The sequence below is a fragment of the Triplophysa dalaica genome, chromosome 18, assembly GCF_015846415.1.
Source record: "Triplophysa dalaica isolate WHDGS20190420 chromosome 18, ASM1584641v1, whole genome shotgun sequence".
NCBI lineage: Eukaryota > Metazoa > Chordata > Actinopteri > Cypriniformes > Nemacheilidae > Triplophysa > Triplophysa dalaica.
This window is the reverse complement of record NC_079559.1, coordinates 11,951,574-11,970,078: the sequence shown is the minus strand read 5'-3', so window position 1 is coordinate 11,970,078 and position 18,505 is coordinate 11,951,574. Positions and strand designations below refer to the sequence as shown.

The window sequence follows — 18,505 nt, the reverse complement described above, 5'->3', positions numbered from 1 at the left end:
AGCCTACTATTTATAGTATGACATGTTCTTTTAACATCCCCTAATAGCTCATTTGTTTGCAACCTGAAAAATGAAAAGCAACATGATTTGTTGGCATGGAAACACAATCCTTTTTTCCTTTCAGATACTGACATTATTTCTTTTTTACAGAAAATAAGTACAAATTTAAGACAGTTCAAATTAGAAGAAATGTAATTTATTACAGAATAAATTCAAAGCAAAGAAAACTAATTTGATTTTGAATTTGTAGCAGATGCGGTGTTGTCTCCAAGCATGGTCTAGTTAGCGAGATATATGTCATAGCATCCTGAATGACAGTACTGTTCTATGCAAATTTGAGATGTTTATAGGAAAGTCTAATGCTGACAGAAGGGAGATGCACAGAAAACCCAGTGGAGATGGTCCTGCCAAGCAATGTGCTTGTTTGGCACACTGGCAGCTGATTCCAGGCCTCTTTCACCATCTGTTATTGGCTATATCAAGCTCACAGTTTCACATGAACCAAGAGCATCATTAAGATGTGCTGTTATTAACAAATGCACCCAGTGTCTCTGTTTGTTTGCCATTCAGGCACAAAGTAGCCATTTGTCATCAAACTTGGTTACGCTTAGTTTATTTTGCACATATATGGCATTAAACATGAACTAGAAATGCTGTTGGCAAATTGCTTGGGCTGTCCGTCATGCTTTGGATAAAAGTGTCTGTGTAACATGGAATATATGGTTAGTGCTGAAAAGAGTCTGGATAAATGACTGAAGACCTTCTGTATCAAGCCTATGACCTTTCTACAAACCTATGCAGCATTTCTCACAGAGTTTGGTGAGATGGGGTCCACACAGAAAGGGCTAACACCAATTCAGCATCGTTTCCACTTCTGCTGCTCTCTGATGTTAATAAAATATGCTGCTCATAATTCCCAAGATGTTAAATAACTGTTAAAAGCAACATTTGGCCTGTGGAGGAAACTATGTTAATGCAATCCCATGTACCCCCGTCAAATATGTATATATTATATAATACATTATTTTCGTTATTTGACTTTTAAAACGTCAAATAACGAAAATAATATATTTATCTAATTTGTGTTAGCTAATATACACAGTTAATGTCAGAATTCATTTTTCAAATGACATAAAAAAGATGTTGCTTTACGGCCTTATATTTTTGCGTATCTACAGCACCTCCTAAAGGACTCGCTTTAAACTGCAATACAAAATGTACATCAACATGAAATGGCATAGGGTCAGTTATATATATATATATATTAATTACCATCTGTCATGCTGCGCATAATTTAAAAAAAAAATTATTGACGTTAGTTGCCTTTTCAGTCATAAAGCACTGCTGGTGCAGCGTACTAACTTTTATTTTGAAGAAGAATGTGGCCGGAAACGAGCAACTATGAAGTTGGTGGTTTCCTTTGAAATTGTAATATCTGTTCATCGGCTATTTTATAAATTAGATGAACGAGACAAAGCGATATTGAAGACGGTTTGATATGAAATTTAAAATATGTATAGACATGTTGATGTTTTGTTTAGTATTTGTATTTCATGCGTTTTTCGTAATTGACAAGACAGCGGAGCAGAGTAAAACGTTTAACATGAACTTTACCCTTTAACCTAAATTTGTCCTTTTAACCGGGCTGCTCGGAAGGGTCACGTTTTCTCCCCAATTCTGCTGCAACTTAATCAACTTGGACAGTCAACAAACAAACATATTCAAAAGTCATGCGATAATACAGCAGCTGTTTGTTGGAGCGACGTGCGACATTACACAAAGGTAATTTATTTTAGTAGTTTTTTTAAGTAAATTTATAAGTGGCTATAATATATACGTGTCTTTATGGCAGACACATCAATATTACACTGCAGTGCCTAACTTACTAATAAACGCTTTATTTCTCCTTTTTCTGTCTCTTTCTGTAAGCTTAATGTCAATACTCTGAAGCACGATTACACTGTGAACATGAACTCTGATGGACAGATTGTGGCTGCATCCAAACCTCTTCATTTCATAGGAAAGAAAGAAGACATCATTCAAGCCGGGCGAGTTGTGAAGTCTGTGTGTGACAGAGATGTTCTCGTGCTTTACCACCAGGGGGACTTTTATGCCATCGATGGTCGCTGCTACCGTGAGTTCAAAACAAGTGTCCTTAATATTTAACATCATCAATATTTGACATGTTTGCAAAGATAATCTGATTTAAAAATGGAGTGTACTTGGTTGCTTTTTTATGTTAATTGTTTTGTTGCAGACGCTGGAGGTCCTCTACACAAAGGAGATATAGAGGTGGGTTGTTCAAAAGCCTATAATAGGGACATTACCCAAGTTTCTTTTTTTCACAAATCCATGAATAACTTTTGCATTTTCTCCTTTGCCAATAAAGGAGTTTGGTGGCCGGTCATGTATAGTGTGCCCGTGGCATAAGTACAAAATTACATTAGCTGAAGGTGAAGGACTCTATCAGGCAGTGGACCCTTCTGTGAAGCCCTTGAAACCAACCTGGTGCTCTAAAGGTGTTAAACAAAGAGTACACACTGTGACAGAATCTAATGGAGATCTGTTACTCACCTTGAATGACTCACCAGGGGCGATTGACTCTGATCATTATCAAACTGAGAAATATAGAGACACTTTTATGAAAGAAGGAACAAAAAAAGGAAAATGACTATAGAAGGGGACGTGAGATAAAAGATGGACTCTGGTTAAATTATATAACAATGTGAGATTTAGCCCCTCAGCTTTGGGCTTTCTTTTCTGGAATAAAAGATTTTCTGTTATTTTATATTCTATGATTATAAAAAAGGCGTAGTTGTTTATTTAAGTAACATTGGTGTTTTTTTGTAAATATAAATTGTAAATTATTTATAACATGATACATTAAATTATAATAGTGTTTATAACCCCTAGCAGTCTCTTGAGTTATCTTCCTTGAAGTTTCATAGATGTCTGGGTGTTTTTTCTCAGATCTGCTCAGTTGTTTATTAACAGATGCACAGACAACACAGGTAATTTTGAAGATGCAGGTAACTAAAAAGACATCAGTGTAAACAGGCTGTTTTCTGTTTTGCTTTTTTATCTTACTGATGTCAAAAAAAATTGTAAAAAACAAAACCTTGTAACTATAACCGTTCTTTGTATACGGTAGAAATCTACACAGCATGTGTCTAGACTCATTGGCAAATATATATTCGTGTTTTTAATTTTGTAAACAGGAGGGTGGTCTCAGTTTGATGTGTTATAAGTAATGGTACAATCTGAAGTGAAGAAGTTAAGTGCTTGGTTAGTGAGGGGTCCAAGCGGACATGGAGACAAAGGGACCAATGCTGGATGAAAGGAGATTACTTATCATTCTGAGTGGTCAAGGTATTTTGGGGGGTTAGCTAAAACATAAAAAGCAAAGATAATATTTCACAGCAAGACTACTGACAAGAAAAGATAAAGTTTTGTTATATAAACAAATATAAAAAGGAAGATAAGGAGCCGAAATGTATTTTCCGTTGCTCATATGTTCACATTCATATACACAAATGCAAGCAGGTTTGATGAGGAAATACTGTTTTAGATCACACATATTTCAAAGTAGACTGTTTAATTGTTTGCATTCAGTCGCAAGTACCAAAGGCAGATTTTCAAAGCAAGAACTTAACAAAAATTGCATTCTTTGTATTATTTCAAACCAGAAAATTGAGTTTCTTGAGTTTCACGTTTACAGTTAGAGGGCAAATCTTTTAAATACCACCAAAGTAATTTGGGCATGCTCTTCAAGGGTCAGAGGGGTTAACGGACACTTTCAAATCTTCCAGTCATTCAACTATGCAACTAAGCTTGTTTAAAGACCATGCGATTCCCTAAATAGTTTGAAATTAAGGTATTTTACAGCACAAACTGGTACAAATTAAGTTAGATGAACTTAATTTATTTAAGTTAGTCGTGGTGCAAAATTATTTGTCATATACATTCTACTTCATATGAGTAATTTTGGTTATTTGCTGAGACATTTAGAAGATTTGTAATCATCCAGCTAAAACACATTCTATAACACTTCAGCGTATAACTAAAGTCATATTCGTCCTCACAGAAAACAAGTCAAGATAAATCTATTCCAAACAATCTTGACTTTCACAGACAAGGCTTAAGGCTAGTCCCAGACTAAAATGAATGTTTGAGCTGTCTTAACTGAAAAGAACTTGCCCTGACATATCTTAATATATGCTAGTTTTGGCTGATGATGCACACCAGTAATTTTTGTTCAAAAGCTTTTTTTATAAAAGCAATTTAAATGTCCCAATATAGGCATAGTCCTTTCTAAAAGTAATCCTTGTCTGTGAAACCGGGCATCAGTTTCATATGAAGTTGATAATCTTTTTACACAGATTAAATGTCTTCAAATACGGGATGTGGTAGAAAAATATGTATTTGTTCATAATGAGTACATGTCCAACAGTAGTTGGGGTTTCCACAGCTGTCACAGTTTATGTGGGTAAAATGCAATGAACAATCATAAAATAGCCAGTGTTTTCTCTACCAACCAGTTATGTAACTCAAAGCCTATCACAGCTCAACTCCAGTTTTTCGATCACGTGCTTGCTCTGTAACGTGTATTGTGTGGGTGTGGGTGTATGGATGTGATGAAGAAATAGGGCAGTGATGAGTGTATCCCACAATGAACACTTTGTGCAGGCTACATCAAACGTGCATTTGTTTATAGTAGCCTATATTATTAAATAGAATGATTTTAAATTGAATTTGTTAACCAAAACTGCAACACTTTAAAGTAAGGCTGTATTTGTTAACATTTAAATGCATTAATGCATGAACTAACATATGTTGTTTTACAGCGTTTACGTGAACAACTGACTCTTTATGTTAGTTCCTTGTGTATGAAATAATGTTTGCAATGACCACTTTTGATTTTAAAAATGTATAAGGAAATGCTGAAATTAACATACGTTGTTAGTTAATGTAAATCATTTTAACTCATTTAACTTAAAATGGCAACGATTAGAAATTAGAAAAAAGTGATGTCGGGCCGGTTTTTATTTTATTTTAAAAATAACAAAGCTGTTGTTTTATTTTGTTTAAAAAAATACAGCTGTTGTTTTATTTTGTTTAATTTTGTTTTGTTTTGTTTGCGGAGTCGCAGTGAGCTAGGGTCAGCCCACTTAATAAATACCAAGCGCCGCGGATTGATGCTGAGGTCCTAACCCCCTCCCCTATAGACAGACACAGAGCTTTAAATAGAACCTTACTGTCATTGGGACTTTGTTTTATCCGCACTGCATCTAACGTTACGGCAATCCTGCATTTTTTCATAACGTTTTGAAGCTCTCGAGAAAGTGAAGATGCCCAGCAAGAGAAAGAAGAACAAGCGCCGAATGAGGAGAGTTGTAAGTAACGTTGGGCTATTTGATTTTTTCACAGATATTCTGTGACAAAAAGAAAAAAAAATATTTTTTGCGTATAGGGGCTGTAATATGTTTTAAATAGGGTGCAATTGTATCCGATATGTCAAATTTTTGTCCACATGCTATGTGTGAGATTTTGCCTAAATGTTATAATTACATGTTACATGTCTTAAGCACTCTGTAAACTGCTATCCGTCGTCACACGTTTGTAACGCACTGTCTGTTCACGATTGACCAAACTACAGACCTTAAAATATTGTTTATTTTACAAGAACAGAGAACAATGATCAGTTTTGTTTTTTTGATTAATTTGTTAATAACACTAACACAAACAGCATGTGGGTGTGTCCATAAGGAAACAAGCAGAAATGCTTCGTAACATGGCTTTTATATAAATAATGCAAATTGTTTATTTGTTGTTATAAGAGGCTTGGTTAACATGAGTTTAGTGCTTAAACCTTATGTCTTATTGCAAATTATATAGGAAAGATTAGAACAATTTACTCTCTGCTAGTTCCTCAGGCTCATGCATTTTCTGATTTCTTAAACTTACAACTCACTCAAATACCTTACTCTTAATTATACTAAAAAAAAAATTATGTTACAACAGAGTGTGTTTGGTTTGCTTTGTGTGCTTGTAATGTCCACACATATACCAAATAAAATCTTCTGACCCACCCCCAAACTCATATGGACTTTGTTGATATTGGCACATCCCTTGGGCAAATCTGATTCCAAACGTGGTTGAGGGCACATTCCCACAGAGACAAAAACTCATGAAGGTTTTGTCCTCCAAAAATATGCTGCAACAGTTATTTCTATTAGTTTTCTATTATAAATCCATCACTTTGTTTTAACTATTCGGTACTTAACAAATGCAATATGTCATTTTGTTGACATTGCCAGACATTAGCCAGTGATATAAAACTCATACTTTGTGCTATCGGAATTTCATTGCTGGAACTATCAGCAGCTTTTTTAAGTGGATGCCATTCAAATCTCTTGAATACCATCTTCAGTTTACTTTGCACAGCCCTCTATGTTCTTAAACCCTATGGCATGTCATCATATCAACAGACCTGCCATTCACACGAGTATAAAAATAGAGAGGTATCTTTTATCTCTCTAGCTGGTAAGTCTCCCAGATTTAGCCATTCCTAAACCCGGATGGCACATTTCAGGGTCTTTAATCATCCTTGTAAAATAGAAAATAGCGAGAGTCCTGGGGGCGAACTCATACCAACACACTGTTTGTTGCTACCCAGCACAAAACAAAATGGCTAGCTGCCTTTTCCAATATACACTGGCCTTCACTTGTAACCCATGATCAATCTTCCAAACTGGTTTCTCTTGTTTATGTAAGAATGACCAACCCCTTCCCATCTGCCCCCAAACACTATACCTTTTTACGCTGCCACACTTTTGACAGCCTGTTGTGGTGTTTGACACGAAGCCGGCTTGTTTCATGGATTCAAGCCCATGTTTTGCCTCTTTTGGCTTCAATTGTTGTGTAAGAGCTGTGGCCAGCCCAGTGCTGATGCTGGTCTTCACACATGGTTGCACTTTATATGTGAGCTTGAACTCTTTTGAAGCCTATGTAAACCGTACTGTCCAGCCTTTGCTGTTGGCTAATGAAGCGGTGAGTCTGATTATAAAGCGATCGTGACTCCATTATGGTGCGATTAGCATTTTGGTCTGTTCTTTATGGTCCTGTCTGGAGCTCAGAGGGGTGCTGACTCTCGCCTTACTAGGCATGGCTGAATCACTTGGATTCAGCTTATTTTTTGGCTTTAGACAGCCAAGTTTTGTTCACTTACGTAACGTCTCAGTGAAGTTTTGCCCTATCATAAACTATTAGTGCTTGCTTCAACTTAAAGGGGTAGTTCAGCTATAGATGAAATGTTTTGGTCATCTGCACAGCCCAAACCTGTATGACTTTTTTCTTTTGCGGAACAAAAAAGAAGACATTTTGGAGAATGTTGGCAACCAAACAATATTGGCCCTCATTGACTTCCATTGTATGGACACAAAATCCCTGTTTTGAGTTCATTAAAGTGATTTCTACTCTTTTTTTTATTTGCGAGCAGCAGGGCCAAAGAAGCGCCCTAGAGGACCAGCATGGCTCTTTTGGAAAGGGGGCCCAAGGAGTTTGTGCAGTCTCTGCCCCAGTTACCACACGGGTTTCAGTCGCTAAAACCTCTCAGCCATCTCCTGTGGTTCAAGTTAAAACTCATGTGGCAGCGGTTGACCCGGTTGAAGTTCCAGCTGAAATTCCTCCTGAAGAACCAATTGTGGAAGAGGAGATCCCAGCCACAGTTGAGATTAAAGATGATGTGTTGAAGGCTGCAGAGGAATCTACAGAAGCTCCAGTGGACCCCGCTGTAGAGGAACAACCTGTGATTGAAACAGCAGAAAGTGTCACAGATCCAGTAACAGAGGTATTGAGATCACTTTTTAAGGTCAAAGGTTAAAAGAACTCTTGATATTAATCCGGTGCACATCAGAAACATCCTTTTTTGGAATGAAGAGATCACAAGCGTTACCTAAAGAGTCTATAATGCATTTTTGTGGATTTTAGGAAACAATGAAATTCAGGTGTGATCATTTATGCAATGTAGGCGCTTGGTATTTTGTCAAGTCAGTTCAAGCATACTTTCGTTGTAATTTTAACCATATACAGCTAGTACACAATGAAAAAAAGTTCATTTAGGACCAAGGTGCTGGGATTATTAGCATTTCTGGATACTGGTATATTTTTATGCTTAGTACTTTTTATACTGACATCAATCACCAGCTGTCTGTGACCTGCATAAAAGTGAGTGTTTGAGCGCTTTTGTTGCATTGTTTTCAGTTAAATAAAACAAAAATGATAATTTTACCTATAAATATACATTTTAAAATCAGACAAACTGGTTTTGAAATGGTCTCTTAATTGTTTCAGTGGCTGTGTGTACTGCCCAGTCCATCCAGTCCAACTAGTTAATAATGTCAGCTTGTTGCAGTCACCCCCTTAAAATAATATTACACCCAAATATGGTGGTTTGATGAGTGATCTGTCAACCACTCGCTTTTATTGAAGGCCTGTATATCGGCCTTATTTTGTGTTCAGCAGATTTGAATCCACCAGAATTATTAAAATATATTCGGACAGTGTTCAGCTGATGTGAGAAAGTCATCTATACCTGGGATAGCATAGCTATAAATTATAAAAGTAAATTTGGGGGGTACGTTATGAAGGAATTTTGGTCGACTGGAAGCTTATCTTCTGAACAAAAAAGAATCCCAACATACAGGCCTTCGTTTTTACAGGCCTCATACAGGCCTTTTTCCCAGGCGCAATGGAGTCGGCTCAACCACTGAATACCTTTTTGGAGCCCCTGCTTGTCGTCAGGGCCCTGGACGATGTCTGAGATGCCACAGTATTGTCAGTTTCTCTCTCTCCCTAGTCTTTCATCCCTCACCCTCCCTCGTGTATTTTTTGGAAGAGAAGCCAATCCCTGAATGCCCACCCTTCTTTTCCTGTGAGTTTTGCTTCAGCCTCTCCACTCCCTGTGCAGAAAACACAAGTGCTTGGACTGGACATGCACACACATTTAGAGAAGGACATAGCATTACAGTGAAGTCAAGGATCGTAGTCTTTCATTAGAGCGAAGGGTCTGTGATGTCATGGGGCTCATTCTCAGTTGGTTTCGAGGCCCTCGGGAGCCCGTTGACTTGCTGGATGTCTCAGTGGAAACGCAGGTGAGCTCCCACCTTATTACACCCCTTTCCTATTGAGAGGTTTAGTTTAGATGGTAGAGACAGAATGCTCTTTACCCCCAGGATGTAAAGTGAAGAGGAGGAGTTTACATGCGATGAGTGTTTTGGTAGGTAGATGAGATTGATGGAGATGGAGGGATGGAGAGGAGGAATGTGCTTAGTGTACTATAGGTTGGGTGGGAATGGCTCAGTCATGCCTGCTTAAGACGGGGCGTGGCATGTTTTGTAATGTTTGCTTTTATATTGGATTATCTGTCAATTCTTCCGTGATTTCCTAGTAAATGGTTAGGATTGCACATACTGTACATCCATGGGAAAAATAATAGATCACTCCAGTTTGTCTCTATTCTGCATTTATATTTTATACTGTATATTCTGCCAATTCCAGTTCAGTGTCTGCTAAATTTAAACAGAAACAGACCTTGGGAATGACATAGAGTCATTCAACAGCAATGTGAGAGAGTGGGAGATTGCAAGGACAAATGAGAGTTGTGAAAAAATGGCTTATTCCATACATTCGTTTTTGATCCAATATATGTACAGTAAGACATAAGTATTGTGGTGTTTAAACATGAATATTAAGTTTTTTCTTTACAGTATTTATGGATGGCATCTATTTTGTTATTTTAGTGAATTTGCCCTGTTTAAAACAATATAAAAACTATATTTTAATTTAGAAATTCTGATAAATATTCTCACTTGTTCCCTGAATGAAACATTTTAGTTAACACATACCGAATTATAGTTAATTTAAAAAAATGTAAATAATTGTGAAGTGGTCTGAATTTTTTTCCGTGGCTGTATTTTAGCATGAGGGCTGCTTTAATATCACATGCGCACAAGCTGAAGTCTGAGGTTGGAGGGGGCATGCTGACCAACAAACTGTCTTTTGTCTCATTTAACAACTCTCCTTGTGGCAATAGTGTGTGTGCGGGTGTTATACTATGTAGGCCTAAGCCATTGTGTGGTTAACACAATGCATGAAACTTAATGTCATTCCACTAGAGCCTTTAGGATGCGAGTATTCATTAATATATGTACATGCAATGCATGAAGCTTTGGAAATATATAAAAAATATATAAAAAATGTAAGTGCTTGGAGCACTAACCTTCTGTCAGCAAGTCAGGAAATGCAAACTTTATTATTGTAGAGACTAGCAAAGACATGTAGGGCACATTAATATTAAATAATACTCATTATTAATTATTGCCATATGTCATAAACGTATGTTACACTTTTTACAACAGATGGCCATTTAATTGCAAAGTCTGTTACATTTGAATAAAATCTATCCTTAGGAGTGACAAAGAGTTTAAGATGCCCATTCATGTATTAGACACATAAAATGGCAAAAATTAAAGTCTCGGAACAAAATATGAATTCTATCTAAAAGCGAATGCTCACCCAGACCTGCATGAAACGCCTCGTGTAACCACACGCCCACAAATCTACGTCAGTTCATGGTATGAGTTGAATTAAACCGACCAAATGTATACGCACGTAAGGTGGGCGTACATGTCAGTACAATAGCTTTGGAACATGATGTTCCAAAAATGGTAAGATGCGTTACATTTCCGTCACATGCTTGCAGTATTCGACGAATCACTAGGCACTGGTTTCCTGGCCACCATAGCACACCTCACTTTTCAGAGCGATGAGCTTAGTTATAAATCTGCGCGTTTCAGAGAGGTGGGGCAAAGAGGAGAAACAAACATGCACAGTTTGTTGAAAATACAGCGTTTTTTAACCTTAAATCGTGTATACACATTGCATTACATCTTAAACAACTATAATATGTGTTTTAGCCGTGTCATATGACCCCTTTAAAACTCTGACAGTAAGATTTAAAATCGTATTCTTATCTGTTTTTGTAGGTCACAGCATCTATAGACGAAGCATTGCCCATCCCAACAGAATCTGAGGTACATAACAACCTCAGTCTTCTGCACAGCACATGTATATGTTTAATAAAAACACCCTCGCCTTTGGCCAAACACATTATTAGGCTTTAATTTGTGCGCCTCATCCTCATCCCAGCACCTCATCCTTCCCTTTAGGCTGTTCAAATGTGCTTTTGCCTCACACCTTTGGCTTATGGGTTTTAAAAACTTAATTAATTCAAAGTTGATAACCCTTTGACCCTTTTCACCAACAGAGGACTGAGACTTTAGCTATACACAAATACACAACATCTAGAATAGGAGGCTTTGTAATGGGCATGGATTGAAAGTTTTGTTGGTCTAACCAAATTTAAATTTGTTTATTTTATAACTACCTTTTATATATATATATATATATATACAGCCCTATTGCCACAGAGGTAAGATCATTTACTCTCATTGTTCCATACCCATATGGTGGAGATGCCGATAACCTCAGATTGAGGAGTGATATATTGCTCTATGCTGTGCAACAGCTGTGGTTTCATTTAATATGCAATTTTCTGTTAAAAGCGCATTAAGTATTTATTTCCTTCTTAAAAAAAAAAATATTCGCAGACACATGTTGCAGCTGAACCCGTCGAAACACCTGAGCGTGAAGTTGAAGCTGTTACTGAGACTCCTGCAGGGGAATCATTGGTGATACCTGCGGAGAAAGAAGCTGCAGCTGAAACAATATCTTCAGTTAAACCTCCAACAGGAGGACCGGCGGTTGACGTTGAGCCTGTAGTTGAAGCTTCAGTAGACATCAACAAGCCTGTTGTTGAGGTTGTGGAAGAACCGGCTGTTGAATTGGAGGTCACGAGAGTTGATGCCGAGCCTGTGAATATCGACACAGTCACAGAAGTCAAAGAGGTGACAGATTCTTTGGATTATTTGCATTAGTGTATCTGCATGCACTACAGGTGAATTTCTCTTGTCCTTGTTAAGCACCTATTTGTATGATTCTTTCTCTCGGCTATAGGGTGCAGATGCAATACCTGAACCAGAAAAAGTTCCAGTGGTGAGTTCTTTGAACTTACATTTTATTGCAGTTAAATGAAAAGACTGCCATAACTTTGAACTGATTTGCAATCATGCCAAGGGAAAAAAATAACAAAATAAATCCTTGAAATAACTCTATAACTTAGAAAGCTGCAGTTGAACCAGAGCCTGAGCAACAGGCAGCCCCACTGGAAGAACACACGGTATAATACTTTTTGAATTTGTTTTTAATGAGCTTGTATAAGCATTCAAGTTCTGAATCCTTTAAGATTAAAGTTTCATTTTGAACCTGGTTTCTTGCCGTTGGGTTTTCATATGCTTAAGCCTTCGGTTGAGTCCACTTGCGGTCCTGTCGCTGAAGGTTTTATTGTGACCGAGTCGTCTTTTGCTGTTGAAGCTGCTATTCCAGAGACACAGGTGAGCATCGCATGTCTCCAATGCAGACACACCTACCTTTACAATGTGCTCAACAAGCGTTAAATCCTATTTGCTTCTTGGATGGATCCAAATAGACTATATGGATTTTTTCCACAGATTCCTGACACAACAACAGAAGCCCCAGAGGTATCATCACAGATGCTGACAGAAACACTTCCTGCTCCTGAGACTGTGCTTGTGCCAAAGGTGATTATCAATGTGAGTTCATTAATGCCCAGTTTCACAGACAAGGCTTAAGGCTACTCCCAGACTAAAATGAATTTTGTCTTAACTGAAATTAACTTGCCCTAAAATATCTTAAAATATGTCAGTGCCATTGTTTTGTGTAGAGATGCACACCAGTAACCTTTTTTGCTAGACATTTTTACAAAAGCAACTAAATATTCAAATTTAACTAAGGGTTGGTCCTGGCTTAAATGTACGATTTCACGATTTCCAGGGAAATTATTAAATATAATTTTGTCTTAAAGTTTAAAGTCTTTACAGAACTTGACAATTGCTTGTTTGCAGAACATTTCTGTACTAAATTTGAAGGAATACAGCTTTTAGTTTTTCTCTTATTTAAAAGAGAATTTCTATTAGCAAATAAAATTGTGATCTATTTTGAATATTCTTTACATTTCAGTCTCAAGATGATTTTATGGCACAAGTAGAAACAGAAGCCAAAAAGGTATTTTGTTTCCCAAAACTTGATTCTATTATAACATTTCACGATCTTGTAATGTAAGATATAACGCGGTTCACTATCCTTTAACTTAGTTTGTTCCTCCTAGATTTCTCTGTTTGCCCAGGTATCTCTCACAGACAGTTTAATTTTGTGATATGACCCTTAACTTTTACAGTTGACTACACCTGTCAGTGCTATTTGATATCATGTTGTTTCTCACTTCCACAGGACTTTGTGGATGTCAGCCTCACTGTAGACACCATGAATGGATGTCTGGCAGGTTCTGAAGTTGCAATTGAAGGTTGAAGTGTCTATGGTACGGATAAGGATATTATTGCTATCAGAAGATTGTAATTTGAATCATTTTGACAATCACACTTATTGAAATGTGTTGCAAACCCACAGGCCAGCACTAGAAGTATATACTATAGTAATATATAATAGTTGTCACTACAATTTATTTTTGTTTGTTTTATTTTCAGGACCTGAAAGTACCGCTCCAACATGAAAGTTTGCAAAGTGCCTTTTCGTGGTGGTACTCATCAACAAATTTATGACGATATGTGGCTGTTCTTCAGTGATGGATTTTGATAGATTTTATTCTTATGCTTCTAACTCATTTCCAAATGCATGTACAATAGATTTGCCGATGCCATGCAAACATAGTTCAAAATGGTTGAGTATTGCAGATTTTTATGTTTGTACTTGGGAATGTCGTATTTGTTTAATTTGATCAAATGATTTGGAGTGGAGAGCTTTCTAAAGAGAGCACAGTTTTATATGATAACCCCACACCATTTACATGTGGCTTTTCCAAACTTTTAATAAAGGGAGACTATTTGCTATCCTCAACTTATTGATTTTTTTCTGTTTTTAATATATATATAACTTTATAGACATTCCTCACATACAGTGGGGAAAATAAATATTTGACACATCAGCATTTTTATCAGTAAGGGGATTGCTAAGTGGGCTGTTGACACAAAATTTCCACCAGATGTAGCCATCAAGCCAAATATTGAATTCATACAAAGAAATCAGAACATTTAAGTATAGAAGTTTAGTCATAATAAATAAAGTGAAATGACACAGGGAATACGTATTGAACACATGAAGGTAACAAGGTGCAAATGGCATAGAAAGCCAGGAGATCACCTGAAATGTTTCAGTATTGAGAGAGAAACCCTGCCCCTATCAGTACTAATTGATGTCAGCTGCTTTAGTCCTAATTGATGGCCTATAAAGGCTTCTCATTACCTAGGAAGCACACAGTAAAGACTTCATGATGGGATGGGTAAAGCAAAAAACTCTGTAGATCTTCGTAGATCTTCGTAGATCTTCGTAGATCTTCGTAGATCTTCGTAGATCTTCGTAGATCTTCGTAGATCTTCGTAGATCTTCGTAGATCTTCGTAGATCTTCGTAGATCTTCGTAGATCTTCGTAGATCTTCGTAGATCTTCGTAGATCTTCGTATTCTTATCGTTGAAAAGCTTTTTGATGGGAATGGTTATAGGCGCATTTCCTGAATGCTGAATGCTCCTGTGAGTACTGTGGGGGCCATTATCCGTAAATGGAAAGAGCATCAGTTCACCATAAACCGGCCACGATCAGGTGCTCCATGTAAGATCCCTGACCGAGGAGTCCAAAGAATAATCAGGAGACTTCTCCAAGAGCAAGAACCACTCGGGCAGAACTTCAGGAAGACCTTGCATAAGCAGGTACTGTTGTTTCAAAGAAAACTATAAGCAATGCACTGAACCGCCATGGCATCCATGCACGCTCACCACGCAAGACTCCATTGCTGAACAAAAAGCATGTTGAGGCTCGGTTAAAGTTTGCGAAAGAGCATTTGGAGGAGCCTGTGGATTATTGGGAGAATATAGTGTGGTCAGATGAAGGCAAAATTGAACTTTTTGGCAGTCATTCTACACACCATGTTTGGAGAAGAAATGGCACTGCCCACCACCCCAAGAACACCATTTCAGCAAGAAAATTATCCCAAACACAACGCCAAGGACACAATGAAGTGGTTTCAAAGAAAGAAAATCAAGCTGCTTGAATGGCCCAGTCAATCACCTGACCTAAATCCCATAAAAAATCTATGGAGAGAACTGAAGATCAAAGTTCATAAAAGAGGCCCAAGGAACCTTTAAGATTTAAAGACTATTTGTGCGGAAGAATGGGCCAGAATAACTCCTGAGCAATGCAGACGACTGGTCTCTCCATACAAGAGGTGTCTAGAAGCTGTGATTGCCAACAAAGGATTTTCTACAAAGTATTAAATAAAGTCCGTTCAATACTTATTCCCTGTGTCATTTCACTTTATTTATTATGAATGAACTTGTATACTTAAATGTTCTGATTTCTTTGTATGAATTCAATATTTGGCTTGATGGCTACATCTGGCGGAAATTTTGTGTCAATAGCCCACTTAGAAATCCCCTTACTGATAAAAATGCTGATGTGTCAAATACTTATTTTCCCCGCTGTATGTATTCAACACTCTTCTGTGAAGAGAAAGGTGTAAGCTGATTTACAATTCACTTTGTGTTGAGGTTCATTTCTGAAGCCGATTTCCTGACCCCTTTTTTCAGATGCTGGTCAAAGCCCCCTATTCCTCAAACAACCCTAGAGCATCATTCTTTTATAAATGCTTTAGCTGCTGAACAGCTTCATTTCCTGACAGAATGCTTCTCTTATGCAGCCTCTTATGCCACAGGCAAAATGTCATAATATTGTAAAAATATTGAATTATTAAACTGGTCTGTCTGCACAATGCCAACCAATTGCCAAAAGAGCAGATTGCCGCATTCCTGTTCTTTTTCCTCTGATACCATGGTACTACTATGATGATTTGGACAAATATCATGGTTGTACTACTGGAACTGCACTGTGGTACAATGCAATACAATCCTATATAAATGTTATATAATGTTTATATCACCATCAAAGGATAAGACCAGAAAGTGCATTGACACATTAAAGAAGGCCCCTGCCATTTTTTTAAGAAAGACACATACTAGACTTGTATTTAATGCTTAAAGTTTTTATGCAATAAATAAATATGTGATACATATACATTAGTATGTTTATAGTTTAGCATTAACATGCTGTTTATACAATAAATATCAATGCGCACGTCATAAATTCACTAGAGAGGGAGCTGGTGAACAAACAAGAAAAATGAAGTTTAACAACACATCCTGTTTGTTATGTCTTTAGCTACTTTTAAATAATAAAAAATAAATCAATAATCAACAGTATGTGTGGTATATCTTCATAAAATAATTACATTACATATTAAATTACATTAATACGTAATTTGCCAGATGTGGACCATGTCATTTGATGTGTTACTCCTGGCAATTCTATATCTGTCCACTAGAGGGTACAATTTAACTTGTTTTGTATCGATTTCATAATTTTTTTACACACTACCGTTCCAAAGTTTAGGATCACTTGACTGAAATGTATCTTGTAATTCAAAAGTTTTTTGAGATCGATGACTTGCCTAAATAATGGGGATAAGGCTACCAATAAGTGCCAAGCACAGATTTTCTACTTCAATAGTTTTTAAAAAGCATCTCAGGGTGAGACCTCGAAAAACTGACAGATAAAATCCCAATTCTGAAAATTCAAGGCAAATGTCAGCTACTCTAAAGACACTCAAATATAACATAGCTTTAATTTGTTTTAGTTTTCTTGAAACAAGTTATACGTTCATATTGTTATTCTATGATCTAAAAAAAGATATATAAAAATAATAAATAAGTGATCCTAAACCTTTGAACTGTAGTGTATATATTTTAAAGCACCTTTTAGTTAAGTAAATTACACCGAGTTCTCAGAGCCATAGTTCTTGTAGGGTGGTGATGTCTTCCGGCACCTGTTTAAAACAAATGGCATTTCATTATACAGCTAAATAATCTCAACACTCACACAATTCAAATTAATAATATTTTGATAATTAAAAGTGTTGTATAATGATTCATTGTATAAAAACCTTTTGTTCAAAAAGCAGAACACTACAACCCCGACGAGGGCTCCAAGTAATAAAATGACCCCACAGCTAATTCCAATGACCTCCTCAGGACTGGAAAAACTTTGGGCGTCCAAAAGCATATGTTCACAGCGCACACCACTGAACATTTGGCTACACCTGCAGTGAGAGGAAATTATGTTTATCAAGGAAGATGTATTATTTAGCAATGTGGAATGAATCTGGATTGTGGCAGGTCTCACCGGCAGACTGGAATGTCCAAGTCAGATAAGTATGTGCATGCTCCATTGAAACAGTATCCTTCGTGTTCAGAACCACAGGGCTTTTGCATTGCCAAAACTTGCGGTTCCTCTTTACTTTCTGCAGAAGTAATCACACCCCGACATATTCACACGAAAAGTATGAAGGATTGTGAAATTATGGCAGGTATTTAGACTTGTGTCCACATGCCAAATGCACCAACATGTGAAGCTGCATTCTTACGAACATTCATTCGCTTTATAGTTATGGGATAGAAATCAGCTGCTTCAAACTTTAGGTGATCTTTTGCTTAGTTTTAAGGTTTTCTTTACTGTAAATGGCCAATTGAACAATTGAATGTCTACTAAACATTTTGTCCTATCATTATCGTGTCACTATGATGCACTAAATGCTTGTTTTTTGGGGGAAAAACTAATTATATAAAAATAAAAAATAAGAATAATAAAACTTTATTTTTGTTACTGTTAATTGTAAATAATAAATACTAACCATTATTAGCAAGCTGCGTTGTGTTTAAAACAAACACATCCTCTGATGTCAACTTAGCATGTCCAGATCCGCAGAAAGCAGCAAAGACCACAATCACTCCAAATACCGCTGCAGTTTTGTAAAACAGAAAAATATATCATAAAACTCTTATTGTGTTGGAAACAGAAGCTCGGAGTGAATAAGACTAAAGTAAATAACTCACCATGATGTAAACACATTTGAAGAGCTTGTCGTGGCATGATGGGCCTTTGGTTCGATTTGGAGATTCTTGGTCTGCTGCTCTCCATATGAAAGTGCTTTTTCCTCAAAATATATACATACCATCTTTGGAAATCCTTGTGCGTCACTAAAGTAAGCCAATCAATTGAACAGGTCGTACATTCTCTTCCAGAAGTTTACTTGTGTAAGGCCACGCATCACTTCCTGGTCCACAGGCGAGCAGCGTGCATGGACATGTTCTCACTCGCAGGTTTTTATCTGTTGGAGAAACTATTTGACAACAACTGCAGGTTCATAGTTTTTGAGGTATTTACAGAATGATTATTTGTATTATC

General features: G+C 37.0%; 3 protein-coding genes across 6 annotated transcripts; 2 read left to right on the top strand and 1 right to left on the bottom strand.

Moving 5' to 3' along the window:
* Nucleotides 1-1,628: 1,628 nt before the first annotated feature.
* LOC130406997 (Rieske domain-containing protein) lies at nt 1,629-2,889 on the top strand. The gene is made up of 4 exons (XM_056729612.1): nt 1,629-1,782; nt 1,930-2,134; nt 2,258-2,292; nt 2,390-2,889. Exons 2-4 carry the CDS (start codon nt 1,969-1,971, stop codon nt 2,669-2,671), a joined length of 483 nt encoding a protein of 160 aa, XP_056585590.1. The 5' UTR covers nt 1,629-1,782; nt 1,930-1,968; the 3' UTR covers nt 2,672-2,889.
* Nucleotides 2,890-5,152: 2,263 nt separating this feature from the next.
* On the top strand, nt 5,153-14,052 carry si:dkey-164f24.2 (uncharacterized protein LOC566607 homolog). Of its 4 annotated transcripts, none has more exons than XM_056730043.1 (11): nt 5,153-5,393; nt 7,499-7,849; nt 11,046-11,093; nt 11,670-11,966; nt 12,076-12,114; nt 12,242-12,298; nt 12,420-12,512; nt 12,630-12,731; nt 13,159-13,203; nt 13,429-13,516; nt 13,683-14,052. In XM_056730043.1, exons 1-10 carry the CDS (start codon nt 5,349-5,351, stop codon nt 13,504-13,506), a joined length of 1,155 nt encoding a protein of 384 aa, XP_056586021.1. In that variant the 5' UTR covers nt 5,153-5,348; the 3' UTR covers nt 13,507-13,516; nt 13,683-14,052. The 4 variants fall into 4 exon arrangements, with proteins under 4 accessions (XP_056586021.1, XP_056586026.1, XP_056586024.1 ...); XM_056730046.1 differs by having other exon boundaries at nt 5,154-5,393; nt 12,630-12,719; XM_056730048.1 differs by lacking the exon at nt 13,159-13,203 and having other exon boundaries at nt 12,630-12,719.
* A 2,174-nt stretch (nt 14,053-16,226) lies between these two features.
* Nucleotides 16,227-18,313, bottom strand: epgn (epithelial mitogen homolog (mouse)). Its single transcript, XM_056730002.1, has 5 exons — nt 18,154-18,313; nt 17,952-18,059; nt 17,444-17,561; nt 17,205-17,360; nt 16,227-17,087 (listed from the first exon to the last, which is right to left on the bottom strand). Exons 1-5 carry the CDS (start codon nt 18,236-18,238, stop codon nt 17,033-17,035), a joined length of 522 nt encoding a protein of 173 aa, XP_056585980.1. The 5' UTR covers nt 18,239-18,313; the 3' UTR covers nt 16,227-17,032.
* Between the last annotated feature and the right edge of the window lie 192 nt (nt 18,314-18,505).